Source organism: Acinonyx jubatus, chromosome B2 (assembly GCF_027475565.1).
Source record: "Acinonyx jubatus isolate Ajub_Pintada_27869175 chromosome B2, VMU_Ajub_asm_v1.0, whole genome shotgun sequence".
NCBI classification, from domain to species: domain Eukaryota; kingdom Metazoa; phylum Chordata; class Mammalia; order Carnivora; family Felidae; genus Acinonyx; species Acinonyx jubatus.
The window spans coordinates 87,535,587-87,552,125 of record NC_069385.1 but is presented as its reverse complement, the minus strand read 5'-3'; the positions used below and the strand labels follow the sequence as shown (position 1 = coordinate 87,552,125).

Here is a 16,539-nt window from a genome sequence, read left to right as displayed (position 1 = left end):
ATTTGGGATGCTAGAATGTTGGGAATTAACTCTATTCATTTTTCTGGATTTTAGTGTCCAGATTATGATGGCTTTGGAAGCACCGCATCATCACTGTTACCCGCTCATGCCAGTAAACTGTCTGCCTATCTTCCAGCAAAGGAGGGACTTCAAGACCGGTGCCAGTGCATTCCAAACAAGGTTTGCTAGTTTTAATCTATGCCCACTGAGAAGCCACTGCACAAAGCGAGCCATCCCCTTGAATGTGGCCCCAGTGCACAGAATGTATCTTGACCTCTAGTGCTAGTTGAATCAAAAGCATAAGCCATTCAGTCGCTGGGATGGATTATGAGAAGGTAATTGGAGAAAGGATTTCATGCATTGTTTTCTGGCTAGTTCTGAAGCCATAGACTTTCCAGGCTATGAATGAGAATGGATAGAAAGGTAAGGGGAGGACCCACCTGTACAATAGACAAATATTGAGTACTTAGCATGTGCCAGGAGTAAGCTTCAGTTTTGGGAATTCACAGTTGAAACAGTGCCTGCTCTTCCACACGTACACAAAAATACCCTATATGGTATTTCTTTGTTGTGTGGAGGCTGTTTGTCCAGTATCTCCAAATATCCAGCCAGCCATCTCCTTTTGCCATAACTTGCGTAGAGAATTTATAGAGAATATCACTCAAAGAAGTTGCTTCTCTAGTACCACTACAGTCACCTGGTCAGGAAGAGTGGGTCCGTGGACCGACATAAACTTCTTTTGTGAGTAGTAATGGCAGTCAAGAGGCTATGCTAAAAGTAGGCTGAGTGATTTCTTGATGGTTTTCCTCTATACCCTTACCTGGGAAAGGAATGAGGTTCCTAGAGCAGAATGTCCCCTGGCACTGTCACTTCTTACTTCCCCTTAGAGGCTTAACACATCCTGCTACCCCTTTGCTCTTGGTTGGAGGAGGGGGTATACGGGTGAGGTAAAGTTTAGAGGAAATTCACATTTCTTGTAGCGGCCAACACTGTATCATAGGCTCCATGAGAAAGGCAGGTGCAGGGCCATAGGGGAGCATCATGTGTTCAAGGTCCTGGAAAGTCTCATGGAGGAGATGATGTCAAATGGTGTTTGGAAGACGGAGAGTAATGAGCCTCCTGAACAAGGGAAGGGCATTCCAGCAGAGGGACCGCCATCAGCTCAGAGGAGAGTAAAGCTTTATCCTACTGTTGTCACCTTCATATTTACAAATTATTAGTCTTTGGCTCAATGTGACAGAATGTTTGATAACACAGAAATTCACTTTTGCTCAGGGAGAAGCAGGTTTTCCAGGAACTCCAGGCTCACCTGGTCAGAAAGGGGATAAAGGAGAACCGGTAAGATACCACAAAACACTGTCAGAATGAAAGTGGATTGGTTCAAAAGTGATTTAAAAATGTGTCCACGTCATATCTCTATGTCCCATACAAATGCACGTTTCTGTTAAAGGCTATTAAGGACTATATTTAAATGCTGATCACTGAAATGAGAAAGACTATATCAGCATCCAAGTCTGCTTTTGAGTTCCTATTGGAACTAAAATTTTAAAAGATATAGAGACCCAAATCTTTGTTATCTATAAACTATAAGCAAAATTGTGAAGTAAGAACATTTATATTTTGTTATGCCCTAACTTTCTTTAGCATTCTGTTCACCGAATACTTGATGAACTCTTATTTCACTTGTGTGTTGACGGGTCCCCACTGAAGATTCTTTTTTAGCTTCTTATTCATTTATTTGTGTATTTTACTTTTATATAAAATTATACCCTCTTCACCCATTTCACAGAGCATGAGCAGGGGAAGGGCAGAGAGAGAGAGGGAGAGAGAGAGAGAGAGAGAGAGAGAGGCAGAATCTGAAGCAGGCTCCAGGCTCTCAGTTGTCAACACCAGAGCCTGGCGTGAGGCTCAAACCATGGACTGCAAGATCATGACCTGAGTCAAAGTTGGATGCTTAACTGACTGAGCCACCCAGGTGCCCTGAAAAATGCCATTTTGATAGGGATTGCACTGTACTGTAGATGGCTTTGTGTAGTATAGATATTTGAACAATATTGATTCTTCTAATCCATGAGCATAGAATATCTTTCCATTTGTATTTTCTTCAATTTCTTTTATTAATGTCTTATAGTTTTCAATATACATGTCTTTCACTTCCTTGGTTAATTTATTCCTAGGTATTTTATTCTTTTTGATGCAATTATAATTAAGATTTTTTAAGATTTCTCTTTCTCATAGTTCACTATTAGTGTATAGAAACACCACAGATTTTTGTATCTTGATTTTGTACTCTGCAACTTTACTGAATTTGTTAATTAGTTCTAACAGTCTTTTGATGGAGTCTTTAGGGTTTTCTATATACGCAATCATGTCATTTGTAAGTTGTGACAGTTTCACTTATTCCTTTCCGATTTGGATGCCTTTTCTTTCTTTTTCTTGCCTAATTGTTTTGGCTAGGACTTCCAATACTATGTTGAATAGTAGTAGTGGAATTAGGCACCCTTGTCTTGTTTCTGATCTTAAAGGAAAAATTTTCAGCTTTTCACCATTGAGTATGATGTTAGTTGTGGGCTTGTCATATATGGCCATTATTATGTTGAGGTACTTTCCCTCTATCGTCACTTTCTTAAGAATTTTTATCATATATGGATGTTAAATTTTGTCAAATACTTTTTCTGCGTCTATTGAGATGACAATATGATTTTTATCCTTAAATTTGTTAATACAGTGTATCATATTGACTAATTTATGGATGTTGAACCATCCTTGCATGCCTGTAATAAATCCCACTTGATCATGGTATATGATACTTTTAATATATTGTTGAATTCTGTTTGCTTATATTTTGTGAGAATTTTTACACCTATATTCATGAGGGGTATTAGCTTGTAATTTTATTTATTTGTGGCATATTTGTCTAATTTTGATATCATGGTAATGCTGGCCACATAAAACAGATTTGAAAGAGTTCTCTTATTCTGCATTTTGGAAGAGTTTGAGAAGGATTGGTACTAATTCTTCTTTGAATGTTTGGTAGAATTCACCAGTGAAACTGTCTGGTCCTGCAGATTTGTTTACTAGGAGATTTTTGATTAATGATTCAGTCTCCCTATTAGTAATCAGTCTGCTCATTTTTTGTTTATCATGGTTCAGTCTTGGTAAGATATATGTTTCTAGAAATTTATACATTTCTTCTACGTTGTCCAATTTGTTGACATATCATTGTTTGTAGTAGTCTCATGATCCCTTATGTTTCTGTGGTATCAGTTGTAACTTCTTTTTCAATTCTGATTTTATTTGTGTCCTTTGTGTATTTATTGTGTATTTATCTATTTATTTGATGAATATACTTAAGGGTTGTCAATTTTGTTTCTCTTTCAAAGAACGAGCTCTTAGTTTCATTAGTCTCTATTATCTTTTTAGTCTCTATTTCATTTATTTCTGCTGTACTCTTTGTTATTTACTTCCTTCTACTAGCTTTGGGCTTTGATTGTTTTTTTCCTAGTTCCTTGAGGTGTAAAGTTAAGTTGCTTATTTGAGACTTTTTGTGTTGCTTGTGGTAGGCATTTATCACAATGAACTTCCCTTCTGGAATTGCCTTTGCTGTATCTCAGAAATTTTGGTATGCTATATTTACATTTTCATTTGTCTCAAGATATTTTTTATCTCTCTTTTTATTTTTTCTTTGATCCATTGATTACTCAGTAGCATGTTGTTTAATATCCACATATTTGTGAATTTTTCAGTTTCTTTTTCATTTAATTAATTTCTAGTTGCACACCTCTATGGTTACAAGAGATGCTTGAAATGATTTCAGTTTCTTAAATTTAAGATTTGTTTTTGTGGCCTAACATTTGATCTGTCTTGAAAAGTGTTCCATGTGCACTTGAAAAGAATGTGTATTTTGTTACTTTTGCATGGAATGTTCTGATCCTGGTGTATAATGCTTTCACTTTATTGTTGAGTTCATTTTGTTAATATTTTGTTGAGGATACTTGCATCTATGTTTATCAGGGATATTCATTTATAATTTACTTTTCTCGTGACTTGTTTCTCTTGTCTGCTGAGGAGTCCCACTTAAGATTCTTCCTTAGCTTCCTACCCTTTTCTTAAACAGCTCATCTTTGTTGAACTAATTCTAAGCAGTATCCCGTGTTTAGAGATCTGCCTTTCCCTTCTCCCTGCTGTATCAAAACTTAAGTGTTCTCTTTTCCACTTTTTAATATCATGTCTTTTGTTAGATACCTAAATAAATTAATTTGTGCTAGGCTTAGGAGTTGATTATGTTTTTGTTATCTTTCCAAGGTGAAACAGATTTAAATTCCATTCATGCCGTAACTTGGAAGTCCATGGTTCTAAATTAACAAAATAATCTAAGTGGGCTCCTTATTTTAAAGGGTAGGAGACTGATGTCTGAGCAATGACTGATCCTTCAGACTTGCACAGCAAACTTCAACAAAGACAATCATAGGCATTTGACTCCTAAAGTAAGTTCTGCCCATTGTGGCTTGCATGGCAACTTTAGGAACCTTAGTAGCTGTTCAAAAGGGAATTTTGAAGTAGGATGGAGCATATAGTTTTGCCCTTTAAATCAAATTACTTGGGATAACTTTGCTGAATGCCACTAAACAATATCTAGTTCTAAGGACTACATCAATCAAACTGAACATATAAATCATTATAGCAATAGCTAGTATTTATTGAATACTTACTATGTGCCAGACACTGAGAAGAGTGATTTACATATCTTTTCTTTTTGATCCTTAAAACTCTTCATGTTAAGTGTTGGTATTACTATTTTATAGAAGGCAAAACTGAAGTTTAAGGAGGTTAAATTATTGACCAAGGCCACGTGGTCAAGCTGGGATCTGAACCCCTAGACCTGTCAAATCCAGTGTCCTTCTCTTAATCAGTTTGCATTTTGAAGGTTGCTCTATATTTAAAAGCTCTTCAGTATTATTTGTGTTCTTTGATCATGGTACTTCCACTTGTAATACTCATTTTAATCCTTTTAACTTCATAAAGAAAGGCAACCCAATATTTGTATCCTCATTTTGCAACTGAGAAAACCATGCATGGGTAGAATGGTGTGCTCAAGGTAACATAATTAAGAGGACTCATAGAGTAGAGAGATCTGAATTAATCCCAACTCTTCTTAGGTTAGCAGTGTGAGCTTGGCCAAGCCACCCAGTCTCTTCATGTTTCATTTCCCTCATCTGTAAAGGAGGGTGTATAATCTATCAGTTCTATCTACATTGTAAGGTTGACACAAAGTACTTTGAAAATGCATATATGGCTTACTTGTTGGTTGATTGTGATGTGATGCACATTACCATTTTTTAACTTGACTTTCTTATTCTTTGACTTACCAATTCTATCAATTTAAGATTACTGGCATAGGAAGAAATTTCACATGTCAGTTTTAGAAAGGATAAAATACTTTAAAAATATCCTTGCCCCTGTTAAAAAATATTACATAAATATTAATAAAATCATTAAGTCACCTTTAAATGATTTTTTTAAAAGATTAAGTGCTGAGTCTCTCTTGTTAGAGCATATATCTTTTAAAGACTCATTCTTTCTCCTTACTCTTTAGTCATAAATAGATGTCTCCTTTAATATGTAAATATTCATTTTTCTTTTATTCGTTAATTTATCAGCAACTATTTTTTGAGTTCCTATTATTATAACAAAAAGTATACTAAGTTCTGGAGCTATAGCAGTAGTGAGAAAGCATAGGCTTACTCTCACTGAGTTTATAATCTAGTGTTGATTTGTTTAAGGAGTCTTTCCTCCCTCTGTAGGAAAGAAAACCAGTAGAAAAGAACTAGGAAGGAATTAGTAAAAATGATAATTAGCAAATTTATTTTATTCCAAATATATACAATATACAAGAAATGTATCTTAGGGTTACAATGTGTTATGTAACTTCCCACTTAAGGTATGTTTTTAAAATACTAACATTGGTTTTAGTGTCCAGACTACATGGAACTCATAATTGCAGGTGATTTTAGTAGCAAGGTAAAAACAGCTGGGGTAAAATAAATTGATGATTTACAAAACAAGACAAATAATTGATTGGTATACTTCCTTTATTTTTTCAGTACAAGCACCAGCATTTGATTAAACCAGCATAGTACTTGCTATGTAATTATGACTTCAGATGACTGTGGCCATGAATGTGTTCCACTTTCCTGGCACTCGTAATAAACATAGATGTATTATTTCATTTTAAGGAGTTGATGATGAGTCTGTTCCTGTTCTTATACTGTGTGATCCTGCAACTTTAATGTGAAATAAATAAAGATGACTTTCCTCTGTGTTTAAGTCTGGTATGTAATTTTCATTATTAGACTAGGTGCACAAAATAATGCCTGCAGAGCTTGAAGATTGAAAGTCATTTGCTCTAAGGCATATTGAATAGTTAATTTTGTGAAATGATCAGAAGTGCAGTGTTACTAAGGGAACTAGATGTTCTCAAGGTTTTCCTTTTGGTTTTAAGACTGACAAAGGATATTTAGGACAGTATATTAGAAGGCTTACCTCTTTGGAACCTGAACCACTTGAGAGTGAATCCTGTCCCCCTCTTACTTACTTTAAAAATGATACTTAATAATACCTAGTCAATGCTTTATTGTGAAGAAGGAATACAATAAAATGTATATAAAATATTGAGTGCTAGAAACTGTCACATAATAGGAACTGAAAAAATATTTTTCTTCTGCTTTTCTATCCACAGTATAATCTTCACATGTTGAAGGAGAGATGGAGATAATCCTTTTGAGTTCAGTTTCTTATGTGACTTGACCAAAAACAAAATAATCTTCATTTGTAAAATATTCCCGTAGAATTTACAATTGATTAAATATTTTAGTATATAAAAATCTCAGATAGTTATTGTGTGGTACTTGTAGTAAATATTAATAATTTATTGATAGTTCATTTCTTAAAAAGATCACTTAATGGTATAAGTATTTCATTCAAATCTGTGTCTTCTGTTCCCAATATTATTTCACAATGAATAATCCTGTCAGGAAATCCTTTCCTACCTGGGTCAAAATCCACCCGTGGCTTCCTTTCTCCCTCAAGGTGAACACTGAAGCTCTTGCCTTGGCTACAAGGCTTTGCATAATGTGTAGAGCTCTCCCTATCCCTACCTCTCCACTCCCTATATTGTCTCCTACCGTTTCCCCTGTTCACTCCTGCTCCAGGGCCTTTACATCAGGTTACATATACCTGGGGTTTCTTTAGATACCCATCTAGCTCTCTCCTTCAAACCATTTAGGTTCTTGCTCAGAAATCACTTTAAAATAAAAAGCCTCTTCTGATATCTTTATATAAAAAGCATCCCTTCATTCCACCTCTATCTTCTTTCTTAGCATTTTTAGTGTCACTTGACTTGTTAAATTATGTCTCTATTTATTTCCTCCACTAGAATAGAAGTTTTGTGAGCAACATACATAGAACAGCACCTAATAGGAGTTGAATGAATAAATGAGCATCACACCTGAAAGTCTAAATCATCAAGTCAGCTCTTCCTAGAACCTATAAATTCAGGTGCCCCAATTGTCTAGGGTACTTTGCCAAGCGCAAAGAGTCAGTTTGCAGAGAAAGAACTAGATATGCTAAATCATAAAGGACAGTTACATTTTTCACTATTGTTTGTTCTACTACACTTTTTCTTTTAAAACCACAAGTTAGTGACCTGATTAGTTTTAGCTTCATACTGCCAATTAGTAATGAAGAATCAGAAATATTTGGAAAAAAATGTTAATTTAATGTTTATCTTTACTTGCCTATATTCTCATCCATTCTTCATTAATATGATTTACTGCCTTGTTTTTTCTTTTTATAAAAATGATGACCCTCTCTCATAGAGTAAGATGGTTTGAAATTCAACTGCTGCTTGTATTTGAACACTTAGATGTGATCAGTATTCTGTATCAGGGCACCTAATCAAATTGTGTCATCTGTTCAAGAGTAAACTCTAGGTTTCATTATTTGAAATAACAATTACTACTTTTCTTTCATTCAAACTCGATTATTATAATGTTCTGAATTTTTTAATTCCCTTTTTCTTAGCAAATGTAGTTAGCAACCTAATTATGTAGCAACCACATTACTTTCTCAGTTCTTTAAAACTCTGGCTAATACCCTCACCCACTTCAAAGTTGAAATGCCCTCAGAGTTTTAAAAAATAGCAGCTCAATTTCAATGTCCCTGAACCTAAGGGAGAGTATGATCTGAGTTCTATTTGAGGAATAATTTTCCAGTTTATTTTTGAATTATTATCTTCCACATATTGAGTTAATTTCCCAAAAAGTATAGGCTTTATTAAATGATTACCTTGCTGACATACTTCTAGAGGAAATCAAAACAGTTTAAAATGGTACAAGTTAACTTACTTGACTCTATAGTCAGAAACTTTGGTACTGATTCCTTTCTATTCGGGAAAAAAATATGTATTTTTTTCAATCTGACTCTATTCATATGCTCATACTATAGCCACACCACACCAATAAAAAATAATTGTCTCAAAATATGTTCACAATTTTTTGAAAGAAAAAAATTGCTTACTAGCAACCTCTCAGAGGTGGGATTTAATATCGATCTTTGACTTTCTATGTCAATATAAGAAATAAATAATATTTCTTTAACCTTTCTAATCTAATATTGAATACATTTGATTTATTTTATTTTGTATCAATTTTTGTATCTATTTGCATATCAGTTTTATCCAACCTGATATAATCTCATCTAATGTCTAGAAACTCGAAGTTAAAATTTGCTTGTGTGCCTAAAATCTGAAATTAACATACTATATCAGTATAACATGGTGTTATTTGTTCATGAAATTCTGATATATTTCTTAATTTCTACCACCCATTGGTGATAGAGAAACTCATCCACAAAGTTTATATTATTTTTCACCATTTCAAGCATATTTATTAGACTGAATTTGTGGTAGAGCCATTAAGGCAGATATAGGTAACATATCAGCTTCATTGAGATTATTTTTTCCAGTTTAGATGGAAGAGCAGGGAAGCTAACAATTGTGGCCCAGCTGTGAGATTTTTCCCAGAGGATATAATGGAAGATCAGGCACATTAATGAAACATATATGGGTACCTTCGAGTCTAATCTTTCACGACTAGGGTGGCTGGGTAGCTCAGTCATTTAAGCAGCCAACTCTTGATTTTGGCTCAGGTCATGATCTCATGGTTCATGAGTTTGAGCCCATGTCAGGCTCTGCACTGACAGCACAAGAGCCTGCTTGGGATTCTCTGTCTCCCTCTCTCTCTGCCCCTCCCATGCCCACACTCTCTCTCCCTCAAAAATAGATAAATAAAACATTTAAAATTTCGTGACTTATTTGAATTGAAAGCATGAAGAATTAGTTAAGATGAAAGCAATAGAATCATTCCTAATCTTTATAAGTGTAAAATAAATGACAAAGTTGAATTATATGTATTTGTGTAGAGAATGTCTAGTTTTAGTTTTTACTAGCCCTTTGATATTTATTACTTTCTAACATTTTGATAATTTATTGTCAAAAGTATAGTTTAATGACTTGTAGACAATATGAGGAATGAACTCAGGGAACAAACTTTGGTGCAAGGAAAAGCAACTTATCTGTGCAATGGTAGATTCTCTTTACATTAGCAATTAATATACCTTTAAAATTAATATACCTTTAAAAAAACCTAATGAGCATTTCTTTATTTTAGGGTTCAGGTGGTATTAAAGGTGAATTTGGTGCTCCTGGAATTCCTGGGGAAAAGGTATGTGGATTTGCAATTTGTTTAAGTTTTGTGCCTGTTTTATTTTTTTTAATTATTATATTTTTTAATTTAAATCCAAGTTAATTAACATATAGTGTAATAATGATTTCAAGAATAGAATTTAGTGATTCATCACTGATATATAACACCTAGTGCTCCTCCCAATGAGTGCCCTCCTTAATGCCCATCACCCATTTAGCCCGTCCCCCCCCTACACCCACCAGCAACCCTCAGTTAGTTCTCTATATTTAAGAGTCACTTATGCTTTGTCTCCCTCTCTGTTTTTATCTTATTTTTGCTTCCCTTCCCTTGTGTTCATCTGTTTTGTTTCTTAAATTCCACATATGAGTGAAATCATATAGTATTTCTCTTTCTCTGACTGATTTCAGTTAGCATAACACACTCTAGTTCCATCCATGTTGTTGCAAATGGCAAGATTTAATTCTTTTTGATCACTGAGTAATATACTATTGTATCTATGTACCACATCTTTATCCATTCACCAGTCAGTGGACATTTGGGCTCTTTCCATACTTTGGCTATTGTTGATAGTGTAGCTGTTTTAAAAAGTTGTACCAGATAGGAAGAGAAAATATACAGAATAAGTCTGATTGTTAAGAGGTCAGCAAACTATGGCCCTGTAGCGGGCTGCCAAAAACTCCCAGTGTATGATTTTGTAATTAATGTTGTGGTGGAACACAACTACACTCATTTGTTTTCATATTGTCTTAGGCTGCTTTTATGCCACGTGGCAGTGGTAGGTAAGTGTGGCAGAGATCAGATGGCCTACAAAGTCTAAAATATTTACTGTCTGGTCCTTTGGAGAAAAAACTTGCTGACCCCTGCTCTGGAACATTTCCCATTATTACAAGAGCCCCAAAGCTTCTTAGTTTCATTATTTTATGTTATGCTATAGTATCTTTTCATACATATTTCACTGTAGACATAAATTAAACATCTAAAACTATAGTACCACACGAGATGTTATAAATAAAAATACAAGAGATATGTCGATCCATCAATAAAATGCTATAAATATAGTATTTATCTCCTAAAATGGTTGATTTTTCACATTGTCTTTTTTAGTACTGTAAAGATAATTCTGCATGATGAATTTACTCACAAGAGGTTAGTGTGGCCATTCAGCATCTTATTTAAGTTCAATTTTGTTTTATACATTTTTTATTTGAGTATAATTGGCATGCAGTGTTACATTAGTTTCAGGTGTACAACATAGTGATTGAACAATTCTATAGGTTATGCTGTGCTCACTGCAAGTGTAGCCACCGTCTGTCACCGTACAACGTTATTGCAGTACCACTGATTATTCCCCCATGCTGTGCCTTTTATTCCTGTGACTTATTCATTCTGTATATTTGTTCAGTTTTTATAGAAACTTTGAAATTGTTATGTTTGTAAATTAAACTGCAATTCGTTTGTCTTATTTTTCATGATTTCTGAGTGTGTGTAGGCATATACACACATAACTTAAACTGCTTAATTATTAAAGTGTCACATGTTGATGCTAAGAAAATGTTCTTCTTCAGTACAGTAAGTTTAGGATAGGTTTAGGTAGCTGTTTTAGCTGCACTAATTATCAAGTGAGTCCATTGTGCCTCATTATCCAGAAGGCCTTGACCCTGTGGTTATTAACATACAGTTGTCACAGGAGTACCTGAAGCTGAAGTGGTGGGAAGGTTCAGAAATTGTCAAATAGTTTTTGAGTCCTTCTTAAATGTGTCTGGGAGCTGACTGCTTCATTGCTGCTGCTTTTTCATTTTAGAAATTATTCAGCCCCATATGCAATTTTCCTTACTCTTCCTGTGGTAGTATAAATATTAGACTCAGTAAAATCTTTGTGGAATGATACCTTGCCACGATCTAATATTTATTTGGGATGCTATCCTCTTTTTTTTTATTAAAAAATTTTGTTTTAATGCTTATTTATTTTTTGAGAGAGAGATAGAGTGACAGGGTGCAAACAGGGGAGGGGCAGAGAGAATGGGAGACGCAGAATCCGAAGCAGCTCCAGGCTCCAAGCTGTCAGCACAGAGCCCGACACGGGGCTTGAACTCATGGCCTGAAAGATCATGACCTAAGATGAAGTTGAACACTTAACTGACTGAGCCACCCAGGCACCCCCACTGCGATTCTCTTTTTAACTAAGCTTACTGATGACATTAATTGCAGACTCTTCAAAAGTAAACATTTATTCAAAAGTCTAATTCCTTCAAAATGCTTTTTCCTCTACAGAATACGACTCAGTCACCTATCTCCTAAGGAGATTGCCCCTAGTCAAAATTTGCTTTATACACTTATTCCACCATAATAATAATCAGATTTTTTGGATTTCAGATCATTGAGATTTTTTGAATTACTTTGAATATAGGAACTTTGTTTAAGCCAAGTGCAGAATCACTGGAGTACTTGGACTATAAAATAGATTATAGATCATTGGACATCTTTACAATGGGAAGTAAAGTTGATATAATTTTATACAGTAAATTATGGGGAAGAAGGATAACATTCTCCTGGAATACTTTAGAATAGAATTTACTAAGATTTGTTTAAAATACCATTAATTTCCTTATTCCAAAGTGACATCTCTTGGATCCTATTGGTGAAAACCAGGTGTAAATTGCTACTGATTGTGGAGGAGGCTCTCAGCTCCTAAAAGGCGCTGTCAACAGACTGAATTCAGTACAAGAACTAGATAAAGTAATGAACAGGCTCAAATCAGTCAAAATAACATCAATCAAGGGCCATGACAGTAAGAAAGTAACAGGCTGGAATGTTAAATATGCAAGCTAAGCAATTCTTTGCAATACATAATTTCTTAGAAAAGAGAGGACATTTTTGGCAGAGTGAAGGAACTGGAGCAAGATGTAATGTTGCAGAGACAAACACTACTCAGAACTAAAGATTTTGCTTATTTTCCTAGAAGCTCAAATTTATAGAAAGAATTTAATGTGATGATCTGTACTACAATGAAAGTAAAACTTCAATGAATATAAAGACATATACCAGCTACTAATTAACTGGTTGAGCCTAGTAATTCTGGGAAATGGAAGCCTCAGCCCTTGGAGTCCATTTGGTTGAAATGGTGATGCAGTCAGTCTCACAAAATCAGTGAGCTTCAGTGTCTATGTGAAGACACTGTCTCCAGGGAACTTAAAAGCTAATGTGAAAAATGGATAAAGAAGTGTCGTATGTATATACATATATGTCTATATATATATATATATATATATATATATATATATATATATATAACATTAGTCAGCCATAATAAAGAATGGAATCTTGCCATTTGCAACAACATGGATAGATCTAGAGAATATAAAGCTAAGCAAAAGAAGTCAGAGAAAGATGAATACCATATGATTTCACTCGTATGCACAATTTAAGAAGCAAAATAAATGAACAAAGAAAAAAAGAGACAACACAAAAAATGGACTCTTAACTATAGAGAACAAACAGATGGTTACAAGAGGGGAGGTGGTGGTGGGATTAGAGAAATTGATGAAGGGAGAGTACACATCATGATGAGCAGTGAGTTATATATAGAATTGTTGAATCACTATAGTTTATACCTGAAACTAATATAACACTGTATGTTAACCATATTGGAATTAAAATGAAAAACTTAATAAAAAAAGTAATGTGATTAAAGGGAAGCTGTATCAATGGTGTTCTAAAACCAATGCAGATTGTCCTAGCAAATACTCTTTGTTTCTACAAGCAGTTTTCTTTGGGTCTAGTTTATTTGAGTTGCTCTTAGAGCCTCACAGACAGAATTCATGCAGCTTCCAATGGCGTTAAACACGGTATCAGACTACACTTAGCTATTGGATCCTGGTTTCATGAATCTTCAGAGACTCTACTCAGTGACTAATACCAGTATCCATAGAATCACGACTCTTTGACCATAGCCTGTCCTCAAGATTAGAGTCACTGGTGGTACCAGGTCTGCTTCTATCTTGTCACTTAATTCACCTGTTAAAGGGATGCAACATTCTTAAGTGAAGAAATGTCACCTGAAGAGTGTTTTTCTCGCTTCCATAATCCACAGGTTACCATTTATTTAAGATAACTCTAATGAGGGGCGCCTGGGTGGCTCAGTCAGTTAAGCATCTGACCTTGGCTCAGGTCATGATCTCATGGTTCATGAGTTTGAGCCCCGCATCAGGCTCTGTGCTGACAGCTCAGAGCCTGGAGCCTGCTTCAGATTCTGTGGCTCCCTCTCTCTCTGCCCTTGCCCTGCTTGTGCTCTGTCTCTCCTTCTCTCAAAAAATAAATAAATATTAATTTTTTTTTAAAATTAAAAATAAAATAACTAATGAATATGTACAGTATAAACATGACAACAAAGCTACTATGTTATCTAATGGCATGGGTAATAAGTTTTAAATATTGACTCCAGTAAGGATATGTCAATTTTTCTTAATTTTTAAAATTTAAAAGTTTTAAAGTTATAGTTGTGAAGATGAGCACTTATATTTGAGGTAAAAATACTTCCATTGTTGTAAGATGAAAATAACTTGATTGATTTTTCTGAGTAAATTTCCAAAGAAAATTTTGTTAGTTCTTAAAGTATGATGTATTCTCAGAACTGTATCTCCCACATCTGGCTTAATGTAACTCATATTTATCTCCCAGACTATTCATATAGCATCCCCAGGCTTAACTTTGATTCTTCTTCTCAGCATTTGTACTTCTTTCAGGCTCTTTTTCTTAGAAGTAGAAATGCTTTAGGGTTCTGTTAAAAGATAAAATTAAAAAAAAAGATGAGTTTTCTCACTTGGAACAAGAACATATGCAAAGTGCCATAGAACATATATCTCTGGTATAATATTCTCAAAGTAAAACTTTCTTAATTTTTTAAGGTTTACTATTTAAACTAGAAAGCTGATTTATGTTAATGAAGTGAAGCATATTCTGAGCAGTGTAGAATAGAATTTGTATTTTAGCTACACTTTATACTTACATCCAGTGTGATGCCATAATAAATTAAGTGATTTGCATATAAATCCTATTATTCTAAAACAGACCTACACTTTGACGTTTGGCTAGGTGATAGCAGTAAATTTTTTAAGTCAAAGCCTTGAACAAACTATTAGTTTCTTCTGAGGCCCAGGAGAAAAATAGTACACTAAACAACACTATATTATGAAATCAATTTATGGGATACGTCAAGTCATGGAGAATGAAGAACTTTAGCATTTAATTAGGTTATTTTATGATTCCAATACTCATCACCTTATGTAGACTTGCACTAGGCATTCTAAACTTATATGTACAACCGTATAGCCAACACACTGCAAACAAATAACTGTCCCCTATACATTTATGCCAGCACAGCAAGTGTCATTAGTTATTTGTCACTGGTGGCTTCTGGGAAGCGTGGTTGGACAGAAGCCACTGTCAGTCAAAATGAGTAAATTGGATGGTCTAATTTCCATTGACAAGTAAAACACTTAATGCATAAGATCACATATGCATGCACCCATACATATATGCATGCACCCACATATGAACACACGTGCTCACAACTCATCATGGTATGCGGTGGAAAATGAGATGAAGATATGGATACTGGGAGCAAATCCTGCCCACAGTATTACCTTCAAACATACCAGTCAAAGCATTCTTGTATTAACTATTTGAATATTTCAAACAAAAAATTACCTTATTCTCTATTTCACATATATATGTTAAATATGTTTTCTGAGAAGTGGGGATACTTTTTAAAAATAGGAATAATTATTTTCTAGCCATCTTAATCCTAATAATGTGATAGTAAAAGTTGAATAAATACAGAACCTAACTGCTAAAACCAATTTTCTGTTTGCTTAATTACTTATAATTTGTTCCTAAAATGTTTATTTTACTAAGAAAACTTTCATGAAAATAACTTTTTTTTCCCACAGAGTAGGTATGCAATAAATGATAGCCATCACTGTTGTGCCATTCAGATACTAACTATCCAGAGTTAGATGGCCTATGTTTGAATTGCAGCTCCAATCCTCACTTTTTAATTTTAGGGAATGTCTCTTGGTTTCTTCTAAGTTTTCTCTTTTTTTAAAATAGGCATTATATTGTATCTACTTATAGTTTTGTCTTAAGGATTAAATGAGATTATTCATAAAAGTGGCAGCTCAGTGCCTGATCTATAAATATAGAAATCTCCGCTTATCAGTGGTGAACTGCAATCTGGAACACATGGTCCTGGTTAGAAGGTCAGTAGTAGCCTAACAGTACGTCATTCACCTCACTTCATCTCATCACATAGGCATTTTATGGTCTCACATCATGACAACAAGAGGGGTGAGTACAGTACAATAGGATATTTTGAGAGAGAGAGAGAGAGAGAGAGAGAGAGAGAGATCATATCCACATAACTTTTATTAAGAATATTGTTATAATTGTTCTATTTTATTATTAGTTATTTTGTTAATGTCTTACTGTGCCTAATTTATAAATTAAACTTTATCATAGATGTGTATGTGTAGGGAAAGACAGTATATATAGGGTTTGATACTATCTGTGGTTTTAGGTCTTGGAAGGTATTCCTTGCAGATAATGGGGGCAGGGGGAAAGTATATCTATTTGGTAAATAGATATAATTTTAAAAGAAAATAGTTTGATGATTCTATTATTCTAAGTTTAGGCTTACTTTGAAACTAAAGTAGAACTCATTTGAGGGAATTTATATTATTTATTCAAAATACATTTAGTGAAAAATGTTGAAAGTCAC

General features: G+C 34.4%; 1 protein-coding gene across 1 annotated transcript in view; it reads left to right on the top strand.

Annotated features, from left to right (window-relative positions):
* The window catches only part of COL19A1 (collagen type XIX alpha 1 chain), a 329,235-nt gene that overhangs the window by 54,021 nt on the left and 258,675 nt on the right, over positions 1-16,539 (top strand). Inside the window, exons 7-9 of the mRNA XM_027057488.2 lie at positions 55-180; positions 1,276-1,338; positions 9,729-9,782. Coding sequence (XP_026913289.1) covers positions 55-180; positions 1,276-1,338; positions 9,729-9,782 — 243 coding nt within the window. The remainder of the gene's footprint in view (positions 1-54; positions 181-1,275; positions 1,339-9,728; positions 9,783-16,539) is intronic.